We start from the raw sequence: 24,309 nt of genomic DNA, 5'->3' as shown, positions 1-24,309 counted from the left end.
CAGAGAGAGAGAGAGAGAGTCAATAGTATGTTAATTGAGTTTCAGCCAAAATTTAGGTAGGGGTCCGCAGAATTAATAATTTGTCTAAAGGGGTCCGTGACAACAAAAAGGTTGGGAACCACTGAAATAGAGGAAAGCGAAATAAAATGCCATGAATTATAGCTGCGATCACAAAAACGACTACAGTTGCCTTACGCACAGCAAGAGTGACTGTCTCGGACGACAATTGCCATACACACCACGTTAAAAACATAAGCAGACAAAAACTTACATTTGGCAAGCCAGAGGGAAAGAAAATGTCTGCTGCTAACTGCATTTACAATTCTACATCCCTGTTTGCGGCACACAGTTTAAAAATGCATTGGTCATTTGTTTTTCTGCCGAGCTTATATTAGCTAGGTATACTTTTCACCTTTAAATTCTTATTTGGTCACCGATCTTAAATCTATTTGTTTTCTTTTGAAAAAAAGCAATTTTTTCAATGTTTTTTTTTTCAATGTCATGGCGCTACGACATTGACAAAAATAAAAAAAATCATTACGTCAATTAAAACTTTTACTCGAGCTGCTGCAGGCAGAAGAGCTAAATGAAAAATTTAAGGAGGCAGAAATAGTCCGGTGCTTTTAAGTAACGCTTCCGATTTGGCAACTTTATGTCCAAGGTAAAGCGTGAGAGATTAATTTCTTTTGAACATAAATTGCAGACATACGTCATGAAAGTTGAAGTAATATTAAAAATTAAAATCTTACATTTTTTGAAAGAAATACATTTAAACCTTCCAGAGTCAATTACAAACGTATAATTATATGAATTTTAAAGCAGCTCATTTAAAAGAACGTCTAAAAAATTAATTTAAAATTCATTTCTAAATGCTTAAAAAAGTAATAATTACTACACAATGTAGCCATAAAACCTTATTTACTTAAGGACTCCAAGAAAAAAAATTGTACTTTCTAATTTAAATAAAATCGACTCGTGGTTAGCCATTGCTGTGAACGTTTTTATCGTATGTTGATTGCTATGCAGTCGAGAATCCAGGAGGGGCATTTAGTCACGTGAGCCTCAAATCAAAAACATGCTTTTTTTCATTTTTGAAAAATTTACACAGACGGATTATCCAAATTTTACTCATGGACTGCACAACACTATCAAATTACAAACCTTCCACACATAAATTATTGAAATTCTGTTTCGGTCGTAAAAGAAAAATTATTCAAAACGCAACTTCAATTTTCAACCACAACTTTTTACTAAAATGTTTCTCAAAATCCAGTTTTAATTTGATGAATTTGTCAAAATGTACAAAGTGTACGTCTTTATAAAAAACAAAAACAAAACGTTATTGGGTCTAAAAATGCACAAAAAGTGACTAAAGCATGGCTAAATGTGCCACATTTTTCTGCGAGCATGCCTTCGAGACCCCCTATAAAACCGTCTTATATTTTTACCTAAATTTTTAATTTAAACAAAGTAAAAATTTAGGTCCAAAATATCTGTCAATGGTTTAAAAAAAATCAACTCTTTACCAAAATTTGTCTATTTTGTTTTGCAAAATTTACCTTGTTAAATCTGTGGAGCTCCCTAATTTTTTTTTCTAGATCCCCTACTGAAGCTGTGAGATTATAACTTATGTTTGCATGTACTTGTATACAACCACTTAACCAAATACTCTATTAATTTATAGTTTTGTCTAAAAGATAAGTGTCAATATAAGTGCTACACCATAATACTGACATGCTTTGTAAACATGCTTAACACTGAAAACTATTCAACATCAACAATTTCATTCTCAACTGAAAATCTGCATCTTTTGAAGAACACGTGTAACTGCAAATTTAACATATTCAGACCACAAATCCTTAAAATCTCATATCTTCATGAAATCTCAAATAAAACCGACTGAATATGATCAGAAAACACACTAAACTGCACAAACGTGTAGCAAAAAATAGCAAGACAGGTCTGATGACCTTTTCCACTGCAAATAGACAAGTGATAACAAAGCCAACACCAATAGCAGAAGGTGCCACTTATTGATTTGACGTTTATGCTAATTGAATCAATTGATCGATTGAATTCACACAAAAACACGCATTTTTGTTAGTCTTTACAGACAAAACCCTAACTTCAACAAAATAGAATTTGTTACGTGAACACGAATATGCTTTTTGTGAAATCAGTCATGAGCACTGCCATTGTATTTTCATGATGCTGTCAACTGATTTGTGAGTTGGGCTGTCAGTAACGATAATCAACGAAGACAAAATTTGTATCTAAAAATGCATTCTTTTACTGTACTTTAATTTTCATTTCACTTTTTAATGGCTAACTCTAAACTAAACTTCAAGACATTTTTTTCCAAAACCTGATTTTGAAATTGAGCCAAGCATATAAAACAAAACCGCAGCTTACTGTAATCTGGCTATGATTCTTCACCATCAAAAATATTATCTACTCTTCTTCGCAAGAAAAATTCTATGGTACATGGTTTTTTAGATGATGTTAAAATGCTCGTTGGAAGCATACCTGACTAGATATCTTAAAATTTATGATTTCTACGTAGCAAGGTTGTTTCAAGACCCTTTGTTTGAACAATCGATTTTCTTATGACAAAAGAAAATATTTATTCTTGAAACGCCGCTTTTAGTGCTTTTTCTGCTACTTATTTGGCGATGTATATTTGATCAACATTAGACTGCAAAAACCTTCTATCACTCAGTTTATTTTATATTTAAAAAGGGTTAATAAAAGGCCAGACTTCTATCTCCGTGCAGTAGCCTATCAACCGCTAATGCTATGACTGTCGTATGTTTGTTGGCTACGCTGCGATACAAAACATACGTGCGGTATTCAACACAATACTAAAAACGATCGATGTATTCCACACGGGACAATTTTTTTTCTATCACTTATTTTTTACCGTATTCCAACATCGTTGACATTCGTTTCATTTTACATTTATTTAATGCAATCAAAGCCAAATCATTTTTCTATTTATCTCAACTGAATCGTAAATTGTTACATAACTGCAAAAACAGATGTAAAGTTCTGACTATAAATATCTACAAGAAAAAAAAAAGGATTTAAACTTTTGGCTAACTTACAAGTCTGTGCATTGGAGTATGACCATTCTCAAGTCAAGCAAACGCGCAAAAGGCACAATAGAAATAAAAACTGCCTTGAAACATCTTTAACGCCACCAAGCGATTTTTATTGACACATTTCCAATTGTTGGCACAGTTTCTCAATCAGCACTTTTAAAAAAATGTTTTTTTGATGAATAGTCTTTTTAATAGTAGTTTTTATAAAAACATTTCCGTAAAACCTTATTGTTGAATGATGTCTTTTGGTATCCAGTAGGCTACTCATAGACCCATAGAAGATTTATTAGATGAAGAAGATACGTAAGTGCGTGATTTCGAAATAGTTTCCTTGGTGTAAATTGTAAAACTTCTTCTTTGAAACAGTGAATTAGCGACCTCACGTAAAACTGAATCTTCAATCCATCAAACTGAACAGACATGGCCGAGAAAAGACTCTTTCTGTATGGTTCTACTATCTATTGATCAATTGCCGAATAAATCAGGACGTTATAATATTCTTTTTCGTTTGTGGAGGAGTAAAGCTTTGTGATTTGATTAAACTGCTCAAAAAAATAAACTTTAACTGCTCAATTCAAATGTATAAAGTTATATTGCAAATCGATTGTTTTTTTCAACCACCAGGTTTTCTGTGAAGTACTTGACCACACACGCAGTAATAGACAATTATAGCATGATAGTGATCTCTAAATGTGCTCATTTGCATAAAGGTGCGTTCACTGTTCATAGGCTGGGAGAAGTTATCTAATCGGAAATCACAACAACAGAATGCAAACGACAGAAAAGTGACAACGTTTTCAACGATTGATTGCGTGGCTAGCAATCTACCAGAAGGTGCCTTTTTATATTCTTCTGTTATCTAGCGACGAACATAGTATGAAAAAGAACCTCTTTTGCATACTTCAGACAGCAGACCAGTCGTTTTTTGACCACTGATTTGCTGGCTGGGTGGGTATTAGTATTTTTACTGATCAACGAGGATACAACTGATGTACTCACAGCAGTAATCAATCAATCAAGTTTATGTCAGTATCTTTATATGATATTGATGTCACAGAAACAACAGCTACTTTTGTTGCAAATAGCTTTCGACTTCATTAACACCACATACCTCTTCGTCCGAACTGCGTTGGAAGCAATAAAGACATAAACCGAATGTTGTTACGGCAACCATGCTGGCACAGACCGCTAAAACAATGGCTATTGCAGGCGTCACAGAAAGATCTGAAAAGAAAATAACGCTCAGCTTCATGTTTCTGCCTTTTACTTAAAAACGAATCCATGCAAGCAACCATGCAAGCAAAAGTCCATGGAAAGGGTACGGCCTATTGTTATTTCTTCATTGTCTTAGTCATACAAACACCTGTTAATTGTGTGTTTTCCGAATTGCTTTAAGTGTATACTCTTATCATTCCAACAAATTAATAGATAACAGTTACAAAATCAAACGTATTTTTATTGTTTTCAAGGTACAGAGTATGTCATTGACGATCTACGTCCAGCTGAAAACGACCAATAGATCCGCTTGCTGCGTGGACCGCGAGCAAATCCGAAAGCCTGTATATTGGAAAAAGCTGTGACCACTTTCGCTTTTTTTTTTTTTTTTATAAAACACTACGAACCGATTCCAATTAAAATGTGGCCGTTGTTTCAGATCAAGAAGCAAAAATATAAGTTATTTGCATTTTAATTTAAAGCGAATTCGATAAATATTGGACGTATTATTAAAACGTCAGTTGCTGCCAAGAAGGCTATGAATACTTAAACCAAATTATAACCTTTGAGGATATAAAGTATTTTTGAGCATTGGAAGGCGTTTCTGTCATGAATCGGTAGGCATGGGTTCGGTACTCTGTCGGGTCATAGACTACCAAAAAGTTTTTAAAGTGGTACTGAATCTTGTTTCTACTTGGCACTCAGAAAAAGAGTGAATTCAAAGTAGGTCAATCATGTTCTTGACCACAAGTCTGGCTGTGCTGGCGCTGTCTGTTTTGTCAAGCTCTGAGAGGACTGCATGCACTATCTCTAGTGGATACAACGCTATATAAAAACGCATATTGCTTTGATAAATATTTTTACCAGTGCAGCCTGCATATCGATCTATACTGTAACATGTTCATTGGTGGTTATTGTAATGCTATATATTTACGATAAAGTTGGGTTTGGTACTTTAGTTGATTGATGATTAAGTTCACACTACCAGAAATCACCAATGATATACCCAGTTCTCACGTCACTTAAGTGATCTTTTAGCTATGAATTGACCTTTTGTCTTACGGTTGTTAGTTTATTTTTCCAACAAATACAGAACAGCTTCAAAGTTTCAAAATGTAGTGTATTTGCATTTACGCTTGAGTTGTTGTACCGATCGCAATGTTGTTTTTATTGCAAAAAGCCACAAAGCGAAACTAGACCGCTAAAATTTGATTTCATATTCGTTTGGTTTAACCTTGATCAGTGAACAGAAACATCTTTCAACACTGATAATGCCTTACATCCCCAAAGACTATCATTCTGTTTTAGTCATATCTTTTTGGCTGGTACTGACGTTTTAATAAAATGTCCAATATTTATCCCAATCCGAATCGACGGCTTAGTGGTTGCAATTTAATTGAACTGAAAGTTTGGCAAAACGTTACTTCTCTCCACCGAGGTCTTTTCACGAGCGCTCTGCCTCTGCGTGCTTTTATTTTCAAAAGTTATTTTGAATCAGTGACAAAGCGGGAAAAAGTGATGATCTATCCAATTGCTTGTTTTATTGAAAATTCGATATCGTTGAAATCCACACGATGAGATTTTGGGAAGTTTTAGGCTTCTTTTACTTTCATAAATTTTTAATGTTTAGGATGATCTCGTGTTAGTTTCCAACCGTAGACGTACAACATTTTTCAGGTTTTTCAACAATTCTTGGAAAAAAGTATTGACTTTTATCTAGAGAGTGGCATTTGTTTCCTGTTAAGGATCAAGGTTGCCAGATGTGGCTAAAACTAGCCATTGTGGCTAATTTCTGGTGCGCTTGGCTAGAAAAAAAAATTGAGTTTTAGCCACTTGATTTTTGGCTAATTTACAAGGAGTTAGAGTGTTAGTGGAACTGTGGAAGTTTTCAACGCTTTTATGATGTACCAGACATTTAGTGCAATTTCTCAGGCCATTCTCAATGCATTTTCAATTCCTGCAAGCTCTGCATTTGTGGAACGGGTGTTTTCTTTTGTCACCAATGTCAATAGCAAAGAAAGAAATAAGTTAAATCTCTCTACACTGGATTCAATATTAAGTCCTGGTTAACTTTAAATCAGAACTGCTGCAAAGATTTTAAAGTAACAGCCAGAATGCTGAAACTGTTCACAAACGATATGTATCAACAATCAAAGAACCAAATACAGGGAGATACCAGAAGCATTTATGGTTGGTTGGTTTTGAATCTTCATCCTCGGACTGATTAAGCCTTGATTGGTTATTACTAGTAGCTTCGCATAGGCTACTTGTAGAGGCTCTTTACGCAGGGCCGGTTACCGAGATTGGCAGAGTGAAGTTTTCTGACTGTTAAAGTGTTATTTCCGGGGAATTATTCCATTCACTAGGTGCCGCTGAATGGAGAGCAGTCCTGAAATGTGTTGCTCAAGCGCACACCCCGAGAGTCAAACCAGCACGGCTTGATTTTGAGCCGGGCGCGTAGCTAATGAGCTAACAAGGAACTTGCTGAGCAAGAATGTGACATTGTTTGTATGAATATTTAATTATGTCAGTTGTTTTTATTGAAGTGTGTTTTAATAGCTTCATATAAATTTTAATTTTTATTAGGGTCGATATAGGGACTGGCTAATTTTGGCTATTTTTTGTATTTTGTGGCTAAAAACTCTTTCAGCAACCTGGCAACTCTGTTAAGGATTTTCACCAAAAAATCAAAAAATAATACCAAAATCATTGAAACTCCGGTCTTTAAATGGCTTTGGAAAATACAGCAGCGTATGGGCTTGCAAGTTTCTTCATTCTATATATTCTTTTGAATGAAATGTTTGCGATGCTCAAGAAGCGATAATTTGATCACACAAAGTGTCATTCAATTTGTTTTCTGCTATTTTCTGCAAATTTTTAACTGGAATTTGTCGTACCGTAGCGACTTTTCGGTCTATCTCGGGTTTAATATCTCCTTTCTTCGCAACTACTGCCGTACAAGTTTCAATATAATCAAACCCTGATTTATTGATATCATTTGCGTGCTCAGTAAAGGATTCAAAAATGTCACGAAAACGGAAGTACAATAAAGCGTTTCTGAAGATGGGATTCACAAGCATTGTCCAGCAAGGAGTCGTAAAGCTGTGAAGTGCTGTCTGCAACAAGGTTGTGACTCATGAAAGCATGCAACCATGCAAACTCAAGGTGAGTGTTGACGCGTTTGGCTCTTGAGCTTGCACTTCTTCCTCTTCGTCGTGTGAGCCTCTGAGGCCGAGAGTCTATCCTTTTATTACCCCAAATTTACGATCATCCCAGACTACACTGGAAGGCTACTAAAGAGCAACTAGTTTTTGATTTCATCATTCAAGACGCACAGACCTTCCACTTCGTTAGGTGGCTTGAAGATGGTACAGTCATTGCTGATGTGGTCTGCAGTCTGTTTCTCGGCACCACATTCAAAGAAGGAGGAAGAGACCATACCCCATTGGTGGATGGTGGAGCGAAAAATTTCGAAGCCAGTGCGAAGACGGTTAAGGCGCACCCATGCCTTCCTTTGTTTGCACTAATCCTTAATACTAGTTTCTTAGTTTCCTCAGGCGTTTTGGGAATTAGCACACTGTGATCTCAAGAGCTTGGGTTACTGAAGCTTGGGTCACTCGAAATACGTGAAGCCAGACAAGGGCAATCAGTCTCTCGTGGCGATCGCCATAGACAAGATTGCGGGATTCAAGAGAGCGCTGGTGGTGTACACAAGACGCGTCAAAGATGGCGATGCATCCGTTTTTCCGGAGTTGACCGAAATACTGGAAGCTGTTCTGGACACTCAATGTTCTTTTCAAGAAGAGATAACAACACACCTTGTGGCTGTAAAACAAGCGATTGAAGAGTATTTTCCAAGCCTGGCAAAACGAGGAAGTGATGCCTGGATCATGCGACCATTTAAGGCGGCCAAAAACACAATTCCTACCCTCGTCTTCAGACGAAGTTGGAGTTCCTGAGGCTGAGAGAGTACAACCTTGTGAGGACCGATAAATGGTGAAAGCGTGGTTTCCTTTTGGACAACCCAAAGAAAAGATTTCCCGCAGCTAGAGAAGGAATTCCTTACAGTTCTTGTCCAGGCCGCATCAATGTATCGCAACAGGATTTTCAATCGTGCTAACCATGAAGACCAAATCTCGAAACAGGCTTGTTATCAATGGGGACTTGAGACGTTGCCTTACTACTTATGTCCCACAGTTTAACCATTTGATGGCAGCAAAACAGTTTCAAGTTTTATTAATCATGTTTCTTAGGATTTGACATAGACGGCATTGCGTTCTTTGTTGGCTGCTCTGTTCGTATTGGGCTGTTCGTGTAGTGGTGATTCAATAAGTTCTATTATTGCTCTATTCTTCTCGGACATGGGTGACGTAGCAGAGATGCCCAGGAATCAGGATACTAAAGTGGGGTAGCGGGACAAAAAGATTAAGAACTGCTGCTATAGAATCTGAATGTAAGGACAATGTCAAGGCTTGAAAATTGCAATCTTTTCCAAAACTAAAATCAAAACTGTAGTTTTTAAATATTTATTGCGTGTTTGTGTTAAATTACAGATATTTTCTCTTCGCAAACGGACGACTAAAAGTTAAGAAAGCTTAAATCCGCTTGATAACTTTTAGCAAAGTTTACCAAGTTATTAAACTTGCCTTGCTTCCTCGCACAATATCAGTTGAAACTATTAAACCCACTTCACATCACAGTCAAGTGCAAAACTGTATCTCAAGAGACAAAGCTTCTTGGAGCAATCTTAGACAAGTGCCAACAAACAAGCCGACGAGTACACAGTTAAATTTATTTTGGGAAAATTTTGTCGTTATTGCAAAAGCTTAACAATGTGCGTTGATTTGTTTGTTTTTCGTTTGCAGCTTTTTTGCTCTTTTCATTAGTTTTTGTTGAAAAGACGCAATTTAAACTTGAAATCACAAAAATATCAGAAACTGAGAGCAATACTCAACATACATATTTCATATCGAGTTTTTGCAGGTAGCATTATTCATGACTAGTTTAATCATTGAGGTAAATATATTAATCGATTACAATTTTACGCCTTCTGTCACTTTCTTTGTAAAATAGTAAATATTGTAAAAGCTTGAAGGTCGATGGCAATATTGTGGCACATGAATGTTATATTTGAAGTACAGATTGATTCTGGTTGACGTTTTACATGCGATTTTGGAAATGTTCTGTTTGTTTGGTGCACATAATAATGATGACAGAGTGGCCCAAGAGGCACTTTAAATTTGGTTCCGAGATGATTTTTACCTTTAGTGGCCGAACACCTTTCTTAGGGGCCGGAAAGTTGAAGATAATGCCAGATGAGTATTGCTGTGATTCATTTGCATTGGTTTCAATTTATTTTGGAGACAACTGATGGTTTAACCACGTCTTTTTTCGATGATATTATCAGTGTTCTCTCCTTCTTTATTGATTTCTTAGTATCTTGTCTTTTGGCGATGTTTTAAGGTCCCGCAAATCATTGGAACAGGGGCCAAATTAGCCTCTCGACGGCCTGGGTACATGTTGAGTTAACAGCCGTTAAAGACAGCCTTCTACTTTCCTATAAGTAAAGCTTTTTGTGGTACGCTTAACAGTAAGTGGAGCAAATGAAGATCGAAATTACGATATGCTACTTACGCTAGCACAAATATTTTGCGTCTCTCCCTCAATCTATTTTGAGGATTTGAGTTTGAAAGATGTCGGTTTTGAAAGGAAGTTTGGAAAGCAGATTATTATAACCAATCACATAGCTGTAAGGTATTGTCAGACAAGCTTTTCAGTGTTGAGACATTTTTCGAACTTGTTTTTTCTCATATCTCACCAACTAAAATTTTATTATCCAGTTTAGACATTTCTTTGTCATAGAGAGTATAAAGTTAATTAAGAAATAAGATTCTAAACAAGCATAAGCAGTAATGCAATTTAAAAGTGCAAAATGCTTCTGGTATGCCCTGGGTTCAAATAAAGTTCATTATACTTGAAAGCAATAAAGAGGACATGACATTCTAATTAGAAAGCACGTAATTCAATGAATAATACATGGACTCTCGGCATAATTATATTCAAGTTGAAAACTGAAGTATGCTTCACAAAACATTAGTTTCTTGACAGCAGACGTCCATCAATGTAGTCACTTAAGTGCCAACTTTATAAAAATATAAAAAAACACCTTCGGTTTAAGTTCTGTAACTCAGGCTTCCCATGCCACAAACACAGCCTGTGTTTTAAATGGCCGTGCAGGCTATTTTACATGGTCTGGTTTGATTTTGAAATTTTGTAAGTCATAAAAGCAAATTTTAAAAATATAAGTCACTAAATGATATGGTTTGCTTTCAGGTAATCCAGATGAGAGATGATAGAGCAACAGACAATGATATTTTGCACAGATTTTCCGCCCCATCACGCATCAATGAGAAGTGACATTCCAACTCTTCCTGGAAGTTTAACGCTAAGAAACATACTGCGCTATCTTTCGACAATAAAATAGAGCAGAGGGACTACTGGCCGTGGATAAAGGCACAAAAGTTGGGCTGTTCTTCTGCTATTTGAGAAGTTTCAAAGCAGACGCTTACGATGATGGCACAAAAACTAAAAGACGGACTGCTATTGCTAAAACAGCTGCGATATCACTGACAACGGTATGGAAACAGAAGTCAATTGGCAAAAATACAAAAGTGAGATTACTGCGAACTCTCGTATTTCCGATTGCCCCATACAGATGTGAAATTTGGACATACAAAATAGGTTGACATAAATTTTCTAAGTCTTAAATTCTGGTGTCGCAGGAGGCTATTACGCAGTGGCTGGATGAAAAGAAAAACAATTAAATTTACTACACAACAAATATAGACAATAATTAGAATCTCTTTAACAACATCAATCTTAGAAAACTACAATAATTAGAACACGTTGCAACAAGCAGCTCTGGAGAATGTAATGATGACTGTGATGGGTCAAGACAAACGAACTAAAGGACAACAAAATGAAATATTTTGACATCAAGCAAATTATTGGACTGAAAAGCATGTCAGAATTATTACTGGAAACAAAAGCCAGAACAAAACTGAAGGAAGTTCATAAAGGGGTCACAGCTGACCGAGCTTGTTCAATCTGTTATAGTTTGTCAGTGGCCTCTCAATGTACTCCAGGCAAGCATTGGTAACCAAAGGTGGTAAAAAGAATTAATCCGACAACCCAAGGGTTCGAATAAACTTTAATATTTTGTATTATCGTGAGAACTACATTAACCAAACTTACAGTTAAATTACCAACAAGATGAAGGTAATAATTTAGTTCCTGGAACCACAAGCCCTTGAACGACAAGCAATCTAACCAACAACAATTAATTAAAACAACATTGGGATTTTAGGGATTCAGATTTTGAGGGATTTGAGTTATGGGAGGTTGAGATTTGAGTGTTTCTTCTGTTAAAAAAAACAAAAAAAACAAGCAAACTCTTCAAAAATGTCAACCTCCAAAGTGTCTATATTCAAAAATCTCAATCAGTCTGATGTGCAATAAGTTGTTACTTTCATTGTTGCTTCGCCAATAGTTGTTCGATCTACTATATCATAATAACAACCTTAATACACAAGCTTGTAAAATGAACTGGTTTTCAACGGAGGTTAGCTAACAAATTTTCATGGACAGGGTCTTTAATTCTGAAAGATAAAAAGCATTTACACAGGAAAGCTTTTAATGGGTGTTTTAAGTTTGAAGCTTTAGGAAATGTCACTGATTTTCTTCAGTGTTTAAAATCTCTGTCTGTTTGAAGAAGTCAATCTAATGATTTTCTTTTAAGTTTGGTTGACATAAAATCTAAAACAGTTTACCCGTTTGTTGTGTAAAGGACGCAATTTCAATTTATACTTGTAAAGAATAATAAAGGTAAAAAATTGGCTGATTTTGCCATCTGTCAGGACTAAAAAAATCCTAAAAATAAAATTTTACAATTAATTTACTAAGTACTAGAACGGTGAGCCGTCATTTTGCATAATTAAGTCTGACTAGCCTTCGAGAGTGTTCAAAATTAAGACTATTTGCTGTCTATGAATAATACATAAATGTTTCTCATTTTTTTCTAGTTAAATTTAATTGGCTGTAATTGCTTAAATTGAAATTGAGAAATTTAAGCTAGATAAAGTAAATGAGAGGCTTTTGTATAAACTTGGAAGGTTGTTCCTGAAAATATTTTTCTCTTATAAAGACTTGTCGAAATATTGCTGCTTTGAGGCTATCTCAATTATCTTGATTGAAGCAATTTAAGGGAATTGGGCAATAAAAAAATTTAAAAGTGTAAGATTAGGGCTTCCGCGTACTACACATTCTGTTTCTTGAATGCATAGATTTTGGTAAATACTTGTAAAGATGCGAAACAAGTCGGAGAAAACCGGTGCAAACCGGTTGAATCTTGCTTTCCGATTTACAATTACCTTCAATAACCCTAACCGCACCATACAAGCAGCAAACCCAAGCATGCCTGACATAGATTTTGATCTCAATACAAAAAATCCACTCCTACCTATGATAACTCGTCGATCCTACTTTTCGTCATAAATGTTTTACACATTTTTGCTGTTGCAAACTAAATTGGCCTATTTGTCTATTATGGAAAAGGCAAATTAAGAAAGTCACAGGCAGAACTGTGAAAACGTGTTTTAAGTTGCCAATGTTGAGGAGGGGGACTGAAGTTTCCAAAACATCTATGTATAATAGTAATTAGTTCAACTTAACTGTAAAAAATTTAACATAATATTTAACAAAAGATTCTTAGAAAGCTCGTGGAAGTGCCGTCTCGATCAAAAAATTTACTCAGCATAAAGGCACATGGCCTATAGAATTATATTTGTGACAGATCACAAAGAAGATATCCAGTAAGGGTAAAAACTTAACCTTTTTATGCCCGTAAAAGAAAAAATTAATTCTTGGAATGTGTTCAAATTCAAAATGGATGGGAGCAAAAACTGGAAAAAAGCTTTTTAATGAGGGAAGTTGAATTTGAATGATAAAATTTCACAAATTATATTATTCACAAGAAAACCTTCAATTTTTTTTTACCGTGAATACGTGTAATGAATAGGATGCAAGGGGCGAAAAATGGGCCTAATTTTTAAATGGGTACAATAGAAAACCTATCCCCATGTGCTTGTATTTACCTCAAAAGTATGGTAGGCTACAAGCCACATTGCAATCTTTTTGTCAATAGCTACTATAAATTGTATATATCTTGCAATAACTTGTTTTGTTGTTTTATATGGTGTCACTTTGTAATAAATGATTGTACAGTTACATAATGCGCACGACCTTTTTCAAACTTAATTATGGCCTATCCAAATGGCGTTTAGTGCGCCTCTTTCTGACAGATTCCCTCTGCTACATCATTGGCTTCATGTAGGTAAGAGAGCAATAAAAATCGTTTGAGTCAGTAGACTACCTTAAAAATACTCCCTAAAATAATGAAATGTCAATATTTGCTCTCTGCCTTCTGCCTTATGTGTGTGAGGTTAATTATATTTGCGGTTGTTATTAGGCTTAATCTCTTTTTGGTCAGTTTCAACCGGTTTTTATTTAAAAGAAAATAGTTCAGGTTTGTGTTACTTGGACGTAATTTTCATAATCCTATACTTTCTTAAAATATGTTCAGCCCTAGTATAAAAAAGTGCAGCACATTTTCACCATTTTACATACAACTAATGTGACTTTACGTAAACATAATGAAAAAAAACTTAGCTCACCGGAGAATTGCATGGTCTTCAGACTGTTTTCTGAAGCGTGACACTTAAGTCAGTTGCGCTTCATAATTTCACGAACGCCATGAGATGACTTGTGATGAAATAACCTTTGCTGTGACCCAAATCTTCTGCAATTACGTCGGGGTTAGTTTTCTCATTCCTTGGTCTTAAAGTCTAATAATAACCTGCAAACTTAAACAATGTCAACTAAAACACACCTGAAAAACCAACAAGAATGAATCAATGACGTCACGAAGTAATAGCTGACAGCTTCAAAATCATCTTTTCAAAAGTATGAAATTTGAAAGCTTGTCTTCAAATACCTCAGTTTTGTATCTTACAGTTAGGCCTGCAGGAGTGAATTAACAGTTAAGGTTGTAGCACAGACAGACAAGGCACAATACAGCAGGGTTAAACATTATTGTACATTTACAACTAGTCTTAACACTCAAACGTTTTCGGCTTAACTTTCCAAAATTACTTAACAAACAAGCGAAAGTCATTCTTCTGGTGAACATGGGTTGTAGCAAGATATTGCAAGCGATGACTTGACTAATGTCATGAGTTCTCAAGTTCATATTCACCATTTTTTTCACTTTTTTGCATAATGCAACCTGTAATGCTACCTCTTTTGATCATGAACAATTAACGCTTTGCTGTCTGATTTGAATATAGCCGTAAAAGTAGAGGTTGCCTGTTTAAACTTCTTGATAAGAATTGTCCTCTGGTGAAACGTTGGAAATACAAAGAAGACATTATTACAGCATTTTCACAGTCCACACATAATTCTTTGTGATAATAATACTACACTATTTTAAGTCAACTTTACTAAAAAATCTAAACTTGGAAGACTCTGTTTTAAAGCTACTTCGTAAGTGACAACTTATTCTTAGCTATCACATTATAATCGAGCCCTTACGCTTGACTTCTTTTGACTTCCGTGAGGTTTATTCCTTATCCGGTTATTTTATCTTTAAAAATGCGGTTTAAAAAAACAAAATATGAGGTTTTGTAGTGTGTGTAAAACACTTATTTTGCACTACCTCTTACTTCCGTTTCTTCAGTCTGCTTTCGACTAATCTACCAACGTTTGCGGCTTATGTAGCCTACTGTATTCTGAAAAACGACAACGGCCCGACCGAATGCGGGAAGGGGAATTGAAAACTGGCAAATGCAAACATTTTTTTCTTTGCTTGTCAAAAGGTAGGCTACAAGCGTCAAATCAAACCACTACACATAGCAAACCATACTAAGCAGATTTTCCGCTTATATCTACAAAGTTATAAAAATGTAGGCGTGGTTATGTCAAATTTCAGCTGTCTACCTGCCACAAAAATTTTAAGTTTAGACACCAAGCAAATACAAAAACCTACCCAACTAATCACTGTTGAACAAGTTCATTTTATCAACAAGATTAACGTAAAACAATATCAGTAGATGCTAAAATGATGCCGCAATGCGCTCATACTTGTCGGATGATCAGCATTTTTCAAAGTGCTCACTTTTCTACTATGAGCTGTACAACAGTCTGTAAGCTTCACTATCTGTTATGTGTTAGGCTACTTTCATGTATCATATTTTTTTATTGGAAATATCTAAAAAATCCTCCTTTAAAAACAAGATTCTCTTCAAAATTTTTAAGGGGCCGATGGCCAATAGTCTTTACTTACTTTGAATAAGTCAAAATATTTTTCTAATTTCCTACAAATGTGATCTAACTCGACTTCATTTAGGTTAACTAAAAAAAAGAGTTAGCAAATCAACGAAAGCCTCACATTTTAACTCGAAACCCAATAAACTCATCTGTCGATCTGATTCAAAATCACTGCAGTCCAGATAGTACAAAGCTAAAACCTGTAGGCTACAAGCAGCCACAGTTTCCAACTGCAGGGAATCATAGCGGCAAAATTGCATAACACGCGATTGCCAAATACACAGCACAGCGGTTAGGGGCAGATGCAGCAAACCAGAAGAGATTTGGACGAATTCATGCATTTTTTGCTAGGGATTGTAGATCATAGGGATGCGAAACTTCATCCGCTTTTGGCTTATCCGCAACACTAGAAGGGTTACGTTTTTTTCTAATTTACAAAATATTTTACTTTTTATGGGTTATATAAGAAGAGTTAAGTTGGTTTTAAAGTAATTTAAGGTTTTTAGTTGAAAGCAAGCCTGCAGTAAAGCGTAAAAAAATGTCAAATTGGCAATTGACCCTTCTAATGTTGAAGGAACAACGGAGTTGCGCGTCCCGTAATGTACCGTCCCTATTTCTTGCAAACGATCCGACTATCGATCAGGATATTCTTCAAATTTGCATTTCTACCGTGAAGATACCAATAATGCGCTGATATACTCTTTCGGTTTGAACAGAATTTTTTTGGCACACCGGCGAGAAAAGAACTACTTAAATGTTATATTGTAAAATTATTTGTGGATGAATTTTTTACCAGTTAAATTCGTAAATAAACACAAAAAGCTCAGCCTGATAAGTCCTTTAGTTCTTACGTTTTATCTGCATATGCTAAGAGTGTTAAAATTGCACTTGTATTATTTTCTCTAAAAAAAAGAATTAAAAAAAAGTAATTTAGCAAGCCTCATCTAGACATGGCGGTGGTATGGCGCAACGGATAAGGCGTTGGCTTTCCAATTATGCAAACCTGGTTTGACTACTGACTTAAGTTGGTTATTAAAAGCACCACTCACTTCTTCCTAGGGTGTAATAAATTTGTAGGGCATAATTGCTGCAGGAAAGGCGGCCGAGAGAAAGAAACTGGCCACCCTATTGCCCAAGGCTTGGTACAATGAGAACCTTATCTTCTCATACCCGACACTTGAATCAAACATGGGACCAGCTTTACCTTTTTTTTATCTCGACAAACATTTTGCTATTTCCAAGCATAACACTTTTAATATATTTGAAACGAAAATAACTCCATCGATTTAACATTCTGACAAATAAAAAAATGTTTGTGTTTACATTAGGTTGCCCAATAGAAGCCAAAACAAAATCGATTTTGCCTGACCACTGCACGTACATAATACGATGATGCTATCTTTGAGCTACCAGGCACATTTATTGCGTTCATACATACAACTAGCTGTCTATCACTAATGTATAGAACATAAACATAAATTACAGCCTTTTTTTCTAAAAAGAGTCGTATTCAGGATGTTTGGCCTACTCTCTGGGAAACGAAAGCATACAACCGATTTCTTTTATGAAGCTCAACTCGTTTCTTTGTCGATCATTATTGTTGGCAAAACACAGAGCAGTGGATATTTGGATAACCTACATTGGTCCACTTACAAGCTACATGGTCTAGCTTTGCAATTTCAAAGTAGACTATCTTTCAACGCAAAAAAAACTTACAAGACGGTGCAAAAATCATTTCCTGTATTGAAGTAAAAACTATTCGACATTCAAGCGTGATAAAATTGGCGCAACAGCTCAGTAATTCTTTTAATTAGATTTACAATTTGATCAGCCTACCGGCCGAATGTATTGTAGCCGACGCCCAAAAATTCAACAAGTTCAAAGCCAAGGTAAACAAGAAGTAACGTCCGATTGGTTACGCCAATTGGTTACGCCATTAGCTTCGCACTGTGAAGGTTTGCAGCAAAATTTTTATTATAAATTGTTTAGTGTTTGACCACAGGTATGACACAAAAGAAGAAACAACAGGGTAAGTCGTGGACGTCGCTATAGTAGCATCTATGGCGACATCCACGGGTAAGGAAAGGTTAAGATGCAGATTTTTATGTTTGATTGTATCTTTAGAGAGATAATTTTGCATAAGACAGGCAAGACACAACAATAACACAGGGTTGAGCATTACAACAGTGTATTACATATTTACAAATAGTTCAACATTCAAACGTTTTCGGCTTAAGCCGGTAGGGCATAATTCGGCTTACTTAGTTTTCGGCTTAAGCCGAAAACGTTTGAATGTTGAACTATTTGTAAATATGTAATATACTGTTGTAATGCTCAACTCTGTGTTATTGTTGTGTCTTGCCTGTCTTTGGTATAAAAAAGCAAACTCTCTCCTGAAATTCAAAGAAAATGAAGGGGTGTACCAGCAAACATCTATAGGATTGGCCCATGATACAAGAGAAGGATCCCCAGAGGATACAAACTGATATGAATGAATCAACAAGTGAATAAAAAAATAACAGTTAACCTCTCAAGTACATGTAGCTCCACACAGAGTGAAATTTACATGCCTTTTGACTCTTTTTTATTTCTTTAAAAGTATTATTGACTCAAAAAGAATGTCTAAAAAGACATTACGAAAAGTAACTACGGACAAAGGCCAGTGTTTCAATCTTTCCTGAAACTATACAATTTTGCATAAACACTGGAACCGACTGTGTAGAGCTGTAGCAAAATTTTTGAATTAAAAGTTTGAAAGGCAAAATAGATTTTAATGTGGCTCTGTTCAACTGTTTAAATTCAGAGTTTTATTGTTGTTTTATTGCTACAATATGTTTGAAAATTTGAATCATTTTTTTTTTAAATTGTCTTTTAAGTTTTAACCCAGTAAAGTCAAGGGGGGTCCTATAGTCTCCTAATTCAGAGTGGCCGGAAACCTCACAATTTTTTAAGGCTACTAAGGCCCATGGCTTCATTGGATGCCAAAAACATAAAAACTTGTCAAGTATGCAAAAGTATATCAAGTAAGAAGATAAGGCTCCGAGGCTGATAAGCCAGCTAAATGAGCTCAGTCAACCGTTTGCTTTATCGATTAATTTTCACTTCCGTCATTATGGATAAGACCATCTTACTAAAATCATACATAATTTAACGGACTTCAGTGCCGCTGAGTCATAAATGTTCAATTCACCTTATTTTTATGACAACTAGTATCTTCAAGCCGTCAATCATAGCAAAAAAAGTTCAAACTGATTGCAAATCAGTGTTCTGAAGCCTATACGAGCTTCCAAGCGGGCGTAATGTTTGAAAATTGAAAAAACTCCCTACAAGGCTTAATTAAGTTTTTGACATTAACTGGTGAAACAAACAATTTCTTTTGACACAATCAGGAAAATTGAAATTGCTGAAAGCTGATATGTAAAAGCTCTTCAAAAATGGATTACTTTGAAGTACGTCCGCTTGCTGAATGTTAATTACCACCAGTTGAGAAAATACTGAAACTAAGTTTTATTTTTATTCCAACATACCTAAACGCGAACTACCGGCGCAAGGCCACATAAAGCTGGCAGACAATTTTTTTTGCGATTCACAAGCTTTTCAATTATTGGTAAATGTTTATTTATTTTTTCTCAATATGGAACAAGACTGTTAAAAATCGGTCTTACAGTTCTACGTTTTGAGAGTTTAAAAATAGATTTAAAGATTTTGATAAAAGTAAATCTCTATTTGCATAGAACTCTTTAAGGAAGTTAATGTAGAGACACTTCTAGTTGAGCTCTGAGAGCATTAGTTTGGCCCATTCCTACCTTCAAGGAAAAAACGAAACCCCTGAAAGTTTCTGGAAATTATTCAGTAAAGATTAATCTTGCAAAGTGAAAGATTTGGCACTAAAATGCACGCCATTGGAAGCACATATGTTTGTAAAAGTTTGCTATTCTATATAATTACAAACCAAACTCTTAAAAAAAAGCAACAGAGATTTATTGTTGTTAGTAGTATTACATACCGTACTGTTGCTAGATTTTACTTTTGCAATAATTCTAATTATTTGTTCATCTGTATTCGCTGCTTTTTTGGTTGCAAATCTTGCAGATATCCAAATCTAATGCTTGCTGCTGCCACTCTAGGCTATATTAAGTTGTATAGGAACTGGTCTACTTGTTGAATCGTAGTCCACGAACGAAAAAAATCTTAGATTAAGCTTTTAATCCGTTCTCTTATGTAGATCTGTCTAACTAATTAAGAAACACTGTAACCTAAACGATTTTCAATTAAGCAAGTCATTTTTTATAACTTTTTTTCTGTCTGCTTGTCGAATGAACCTACCTTCACTTTAACAACACTTATTGCAGAAGATACTCTGTCTAATGCTCTTCAAATGTCCAACTGATTTTGTTACAACAAGCATAACAACTAAGCTACCAAATGTGCATTAACAAACGAAATCGCATAAAACCTGTTCGTTCGTTCGCTCAGATTTCTGCAAGACAAAAAAGACGCTTCATCACGATCACTTTTACACGCCACGCTGTGCCTGTTGAGAACACTCATTCGCGTCGGATTACCGGTTTTCGGCTAAAGCAGCATCTCGAAGTTTAAGATCTATATGCTGGTATAAAAGTTCGACCTTGAGGACTAACAAAAATACTTGCAGTGTACAAGAAATAGGCTAATTGTGAAATGGTGTTACACTGTTTGTTCCGCTTGTACACACAACACAAGATACATGCCCTTAGGTGATGCAAACCTGACTATGGCAGCGGAATTATGATGTAGTACGTATAGAATCTATTGAGCCTATTATCCAATTGTTTTCTAAGACTTAAGCGGTTTTAGTCACCCGATCAAAAAGTCAGAGCAAAATTATTACAAAGTAGTAAGTACAACGCAACAATCATAAAAAAGCTTTTGCTATTTTCATTCAAAGTTTTATTTCAAACACAATCGGTAACTGTAAAGGTCACCTCATTTAGGAAAAATTGAGTAGCCTCGCTACTGCGTTGCTGAATAATAATATAAATCTATTATAATAATTCAAGGAGGTTGAAGAAATGTCATTGTCTCAGTTGTAGAAGCTACTGCACAAAAAAAGTAAGCCCATTAAATATCCTAAATATTTAACGTTATGAAATCGATAAAGTGACTATTTTTTAAAAACGTCTGTACTATGGACAAATGAATACTATCAGTGTCAGGGCCATAATGGGTTGATCTCATTACCATGAAAACAGTTTTTTGAATTGTGCTATGTTTTGTGCTGCACGCTGACAACTGATATTTTCATGAAATATGACTTTCCAATGTTCTACTTGTGTTTTAACTTTTTTCCTAACGTTTGACTTAAGAAGCATTCTTTCAATTAAACAACCTCTATTCATGAAAAGCTTAATTGCTATTTAAACAGATACATTGCAAAATAAATAACAATTTAGAAAGTGAAGCGGAAAATCCAACCCGTAGAGAATAACTGGTAGGTGTTGCACTTGACATAATTTTACATGTGGCTGCCCTATGAAGCTATTGGCTATCTCGTAAAATCACCTAGAAGAAATCAAACTAACAAAAAGTTATTTTTCTCTGTTCTTGAAAATTGCCAAGCTTATATTTCACTATTCTCAAGAGCGATCTTCAGCTGTTGTGGCTTATCAAGTCTTTGTCTTTGAAAACTTTTGTTTGACAAAGGCCATTCTCAAGCAAAACCTTCAACTTTGTTTTCTGAATTTGAACCGTTGATAACGAACTATGCAAACACGCAAAGCAAACAGACTACTTCTTCGACATCATTTGTTTGATTAAACACTCGCCCAGCTTGTATTTTTGAATTCATTCTTGCTTGCTGGTAAGATTTACTAAAATCAATATGTCTTATCTTTTTTATATACCTTCACATGTAGCCTGTATAATTAAGAAAAAAAAATGAAATAAAGCATTAATTTACACAGAAACACTGTAAAGTTTAGCTATTTGCTTTTCAAGTAGAGGCTGCAGTGTTCACTGAATTGGAATTGCTCAAATCTAGTTTATATTTCAACTTCAAAGGGATGAATTATTGTTCTTGTGCCATCTTGTGCAATTCTTGTACCAACTACTAAAACCTAGACAGCAATTCTTCCTTTATACATTTACATCAACGTCTGCAGACGTTGAATCAATGTAAAAAAACTGATTTGCTGACTGTGAAGCACTATTTTGTCAAAATGAATCACCAAATACAAATATGAAATATGTCAAAAGAGGTCGGAATATTTTTTCTGAAATTGCATATCCCTTCTAAATTATGAATGAGTGTGTCTGTCAACAAACTACACAAAAATTCAATATATTAATTGATCTGATGCTATTGGATAAACCAGGGGTGGGCGAACTACGGCCCGCGGGCCGCATGCGGCCCGCGAGACCATTTTATGCGGCCCGCCGGCACTTCCAGAAACTACTACTCATCACTTATTGTTTTAATTAAACAGGTTACATGACAAAATATTATTCCCTTTCCGAGTGTGTTTTTCTCTTCACTTTTAGTGCGTAAACACACACACGTCAGTCGCGCATGTATTGCAACATGCTTTCACGCATTGTTTGATGCAATTGTTTGATCATAAAATACAAATACGGTAGCGGCTACCGTAGGCCTACCAGTACTTCTACATTCCTCCAAACAGCTTTTCATTATTATTTGAGACGCACTGTTTAATGTTTTCTACTTCGACAGGATTTTTGTTAAAAAATAAAAGATTTATATTTTTACTCTGTTAAAATAATGAGTGCTGTTAAGAAACGAAAGATTGAAGATGAAAGTCGTGTTTTCAATAAGGAATGGACTGTTAAATACTATTTTATCGAAATTGGGAATAAAGCAGTTTGCTTGTTGTGCCGTGAGTCCGTGGCTGTTTTGAAGGAGTACAATTTAAAAAGACACAACCAAACCAGAAGACTGTGAAAAACTGTGAACAGTTGCACAAGTCTCATTAACTTTTGTGATGATGATTGCATAGCTTTAAACGTAACTGAGTGTGAAATACAAAAATTGTGTTTAATATGAATATGCGCTCATTTACACACCGGGTAAATTTTCCTACTTTGTAACGAGAGTGTGCGGCCCTCCGGCTGCAACATTTTTTCAAATGTGGCCCTCAGTACAAAAAGTTTGCCCACCCCTGGGATAAACAATCGCTGAGCCCTAATTTGCTGGTAACAATCCTCGCTTCACAATTGAAGTGCAAATACTGCACATGCCAACGCTGCTTGCGCTTAATGTGGATTTATCGACCGTAAAGTCATAAATTTTCTCATAAGCACATTGTGTTGGCATGATTGGTTTGGTATCCATTGCAAGCGTGTTTACATTGATTTTACGTCGCTTCTTATTCTGTCATTGTGCTGACATCTTCAACAATTTTACGATTACATGCTTTGGGTGTTGTTGTTAAACAGCTATCGTTTTTGAAAAGGATTTTTGTAATGGATGATTGCTCCCTTCACAAGGTCAGGCCATCATTATTTCTCATTCTCATAACAAGCGTTTAATGGTAGATTTCATAGAAAATTACACAGTGTACACCTACAGAATAGTTAAAACACGCTATCAACAAACATAAATATCAAAGAGAGTCCAAGCTTTAACCTAGCACGGTACATGAAGAAGAGTTTATTGTGGTATCGTTGACATGGAGGTCCAGAAAGTATTTTTAGACCCGAGCCTGGGATGATGTTTGGGGCCCGGAAGATTGAAGAAACCACCGCGTATTCTTTGCATATAATGCATTTTTCTCAGATGTACTGTATCTTGATTTTGGACCTGAAGATCTCATTCTCATTGTTAGGACATGGACTTCTAAATAGTAGAATCTGGACTGGAAACGCAGTGGACAACAGTAGGCCAAACAGTTGGTACAACAGTTGGCCAACAGTGGGCCAACAGGGTTAGTTACTTGGCTGTTGGCCCACTGTTGGCCAACTGTTGTACCAACTGTTTGGCCTACTGTTGTCCACTGCGTTTCCAGTCCAGATTCTACTATTTAGAAGTCCATGGTTAGGACTATCGAGCTCAAACTGTCCTTGCTTCTTGTTTCTTCAACCGCCCTGATTTCTTGTAGTGTACTACTGTATATTTTTAAGGCCTACTTAACTGAGAGTTACCATTTTGGGAAAATCGATTCAAGAACTCAAAGCAATAAGCAGGTGCTAAATATGCAAATTAACTTTCATGACTCAGGCTGAAGCCAATGTTTCAACTTTTCCATGAATGATCCTCAGCATAGTTGTAGGAGAATAAAACATTTTGGGGATGCGATCAAAATTTGCCCAAATTTTGTCTTTGCAAATGTATTTTTAAAAACACCGCATTTACGATTTTTTACAACTGTCTAACTCTAATCCACTGGACTTTCTTTTCCAAAATTTGAAACGTTCGTTTTTGTAGCGGGTGAGCGACTGCGCCCTCCCCCTGCACTCTCTTCTCCTACGCTAATGGCAAGGCAAGGTTTAGTTTGTCGTATCTGCAATATTTGAATTTAAAATCTTCATTTTCTGTCAAGAACAAAGTTAGTTTTGCATCAGGCTGCTTGTAGACTAAAAGCTTTGAACCGGAAACGCAGACCACCAAAACTAAGTT

The 24,309-nt window shown here is 35.7% G+C and overlaps 1 protein-coding gene across 2 annotated transcripts in view; it reads right to left on the bottom strand.

Moving 5' to 3' along the window:
- Window positions 1-14,252, bottom strand: part of LOC145786504 (synaptotagmin-7-like) — a 30,823-nt gene extending 16,571 nt beyond the window's left edge. For both annotated transcript variants that reach the window (XM_082598168.1, XM_082598169.1), the window contains exons 1-2: window positions 14,048-14,252; window positions 4,213-4,325 (exon numbers count right to left, since the gene is read on the bottom strand). In XM_082598168.1, the coding sequence (XP_082454294.1) occupies window positions 4,213-4,325; window positions 14,048-14,060 (126 nt within the window). In that variant the 5' untranslated portion in view covers window positions 14,061-14,252. The remainder of the gene's footprint in view (window positions 1-4,212; window positions 4,326-14,047) is intronic.
- Window positions 14,253-24,309: the final 10,057 nt, after the last annotated feature.

Source organism: Aplidium turbinatum, chromosome 17 (genome assembly GCF_918807975.1).
Source record: "Aplidium turbinatum chromosome 17, kaAplTurb1.1, whole genome shotgun sequence".
NCBI classification, from domain to species: Eukaryota; Metazoa; Chordata; class Ascidiacea; order Aplousobranchia; family Polyclinidae; genus Aplidium; species Aplidium turbinatum.
The sequence above is the reverse complement of the archived record's forward strand: the minus strand, read 5'-3'. Positions and strand labels throughout refer to the sequence as shown.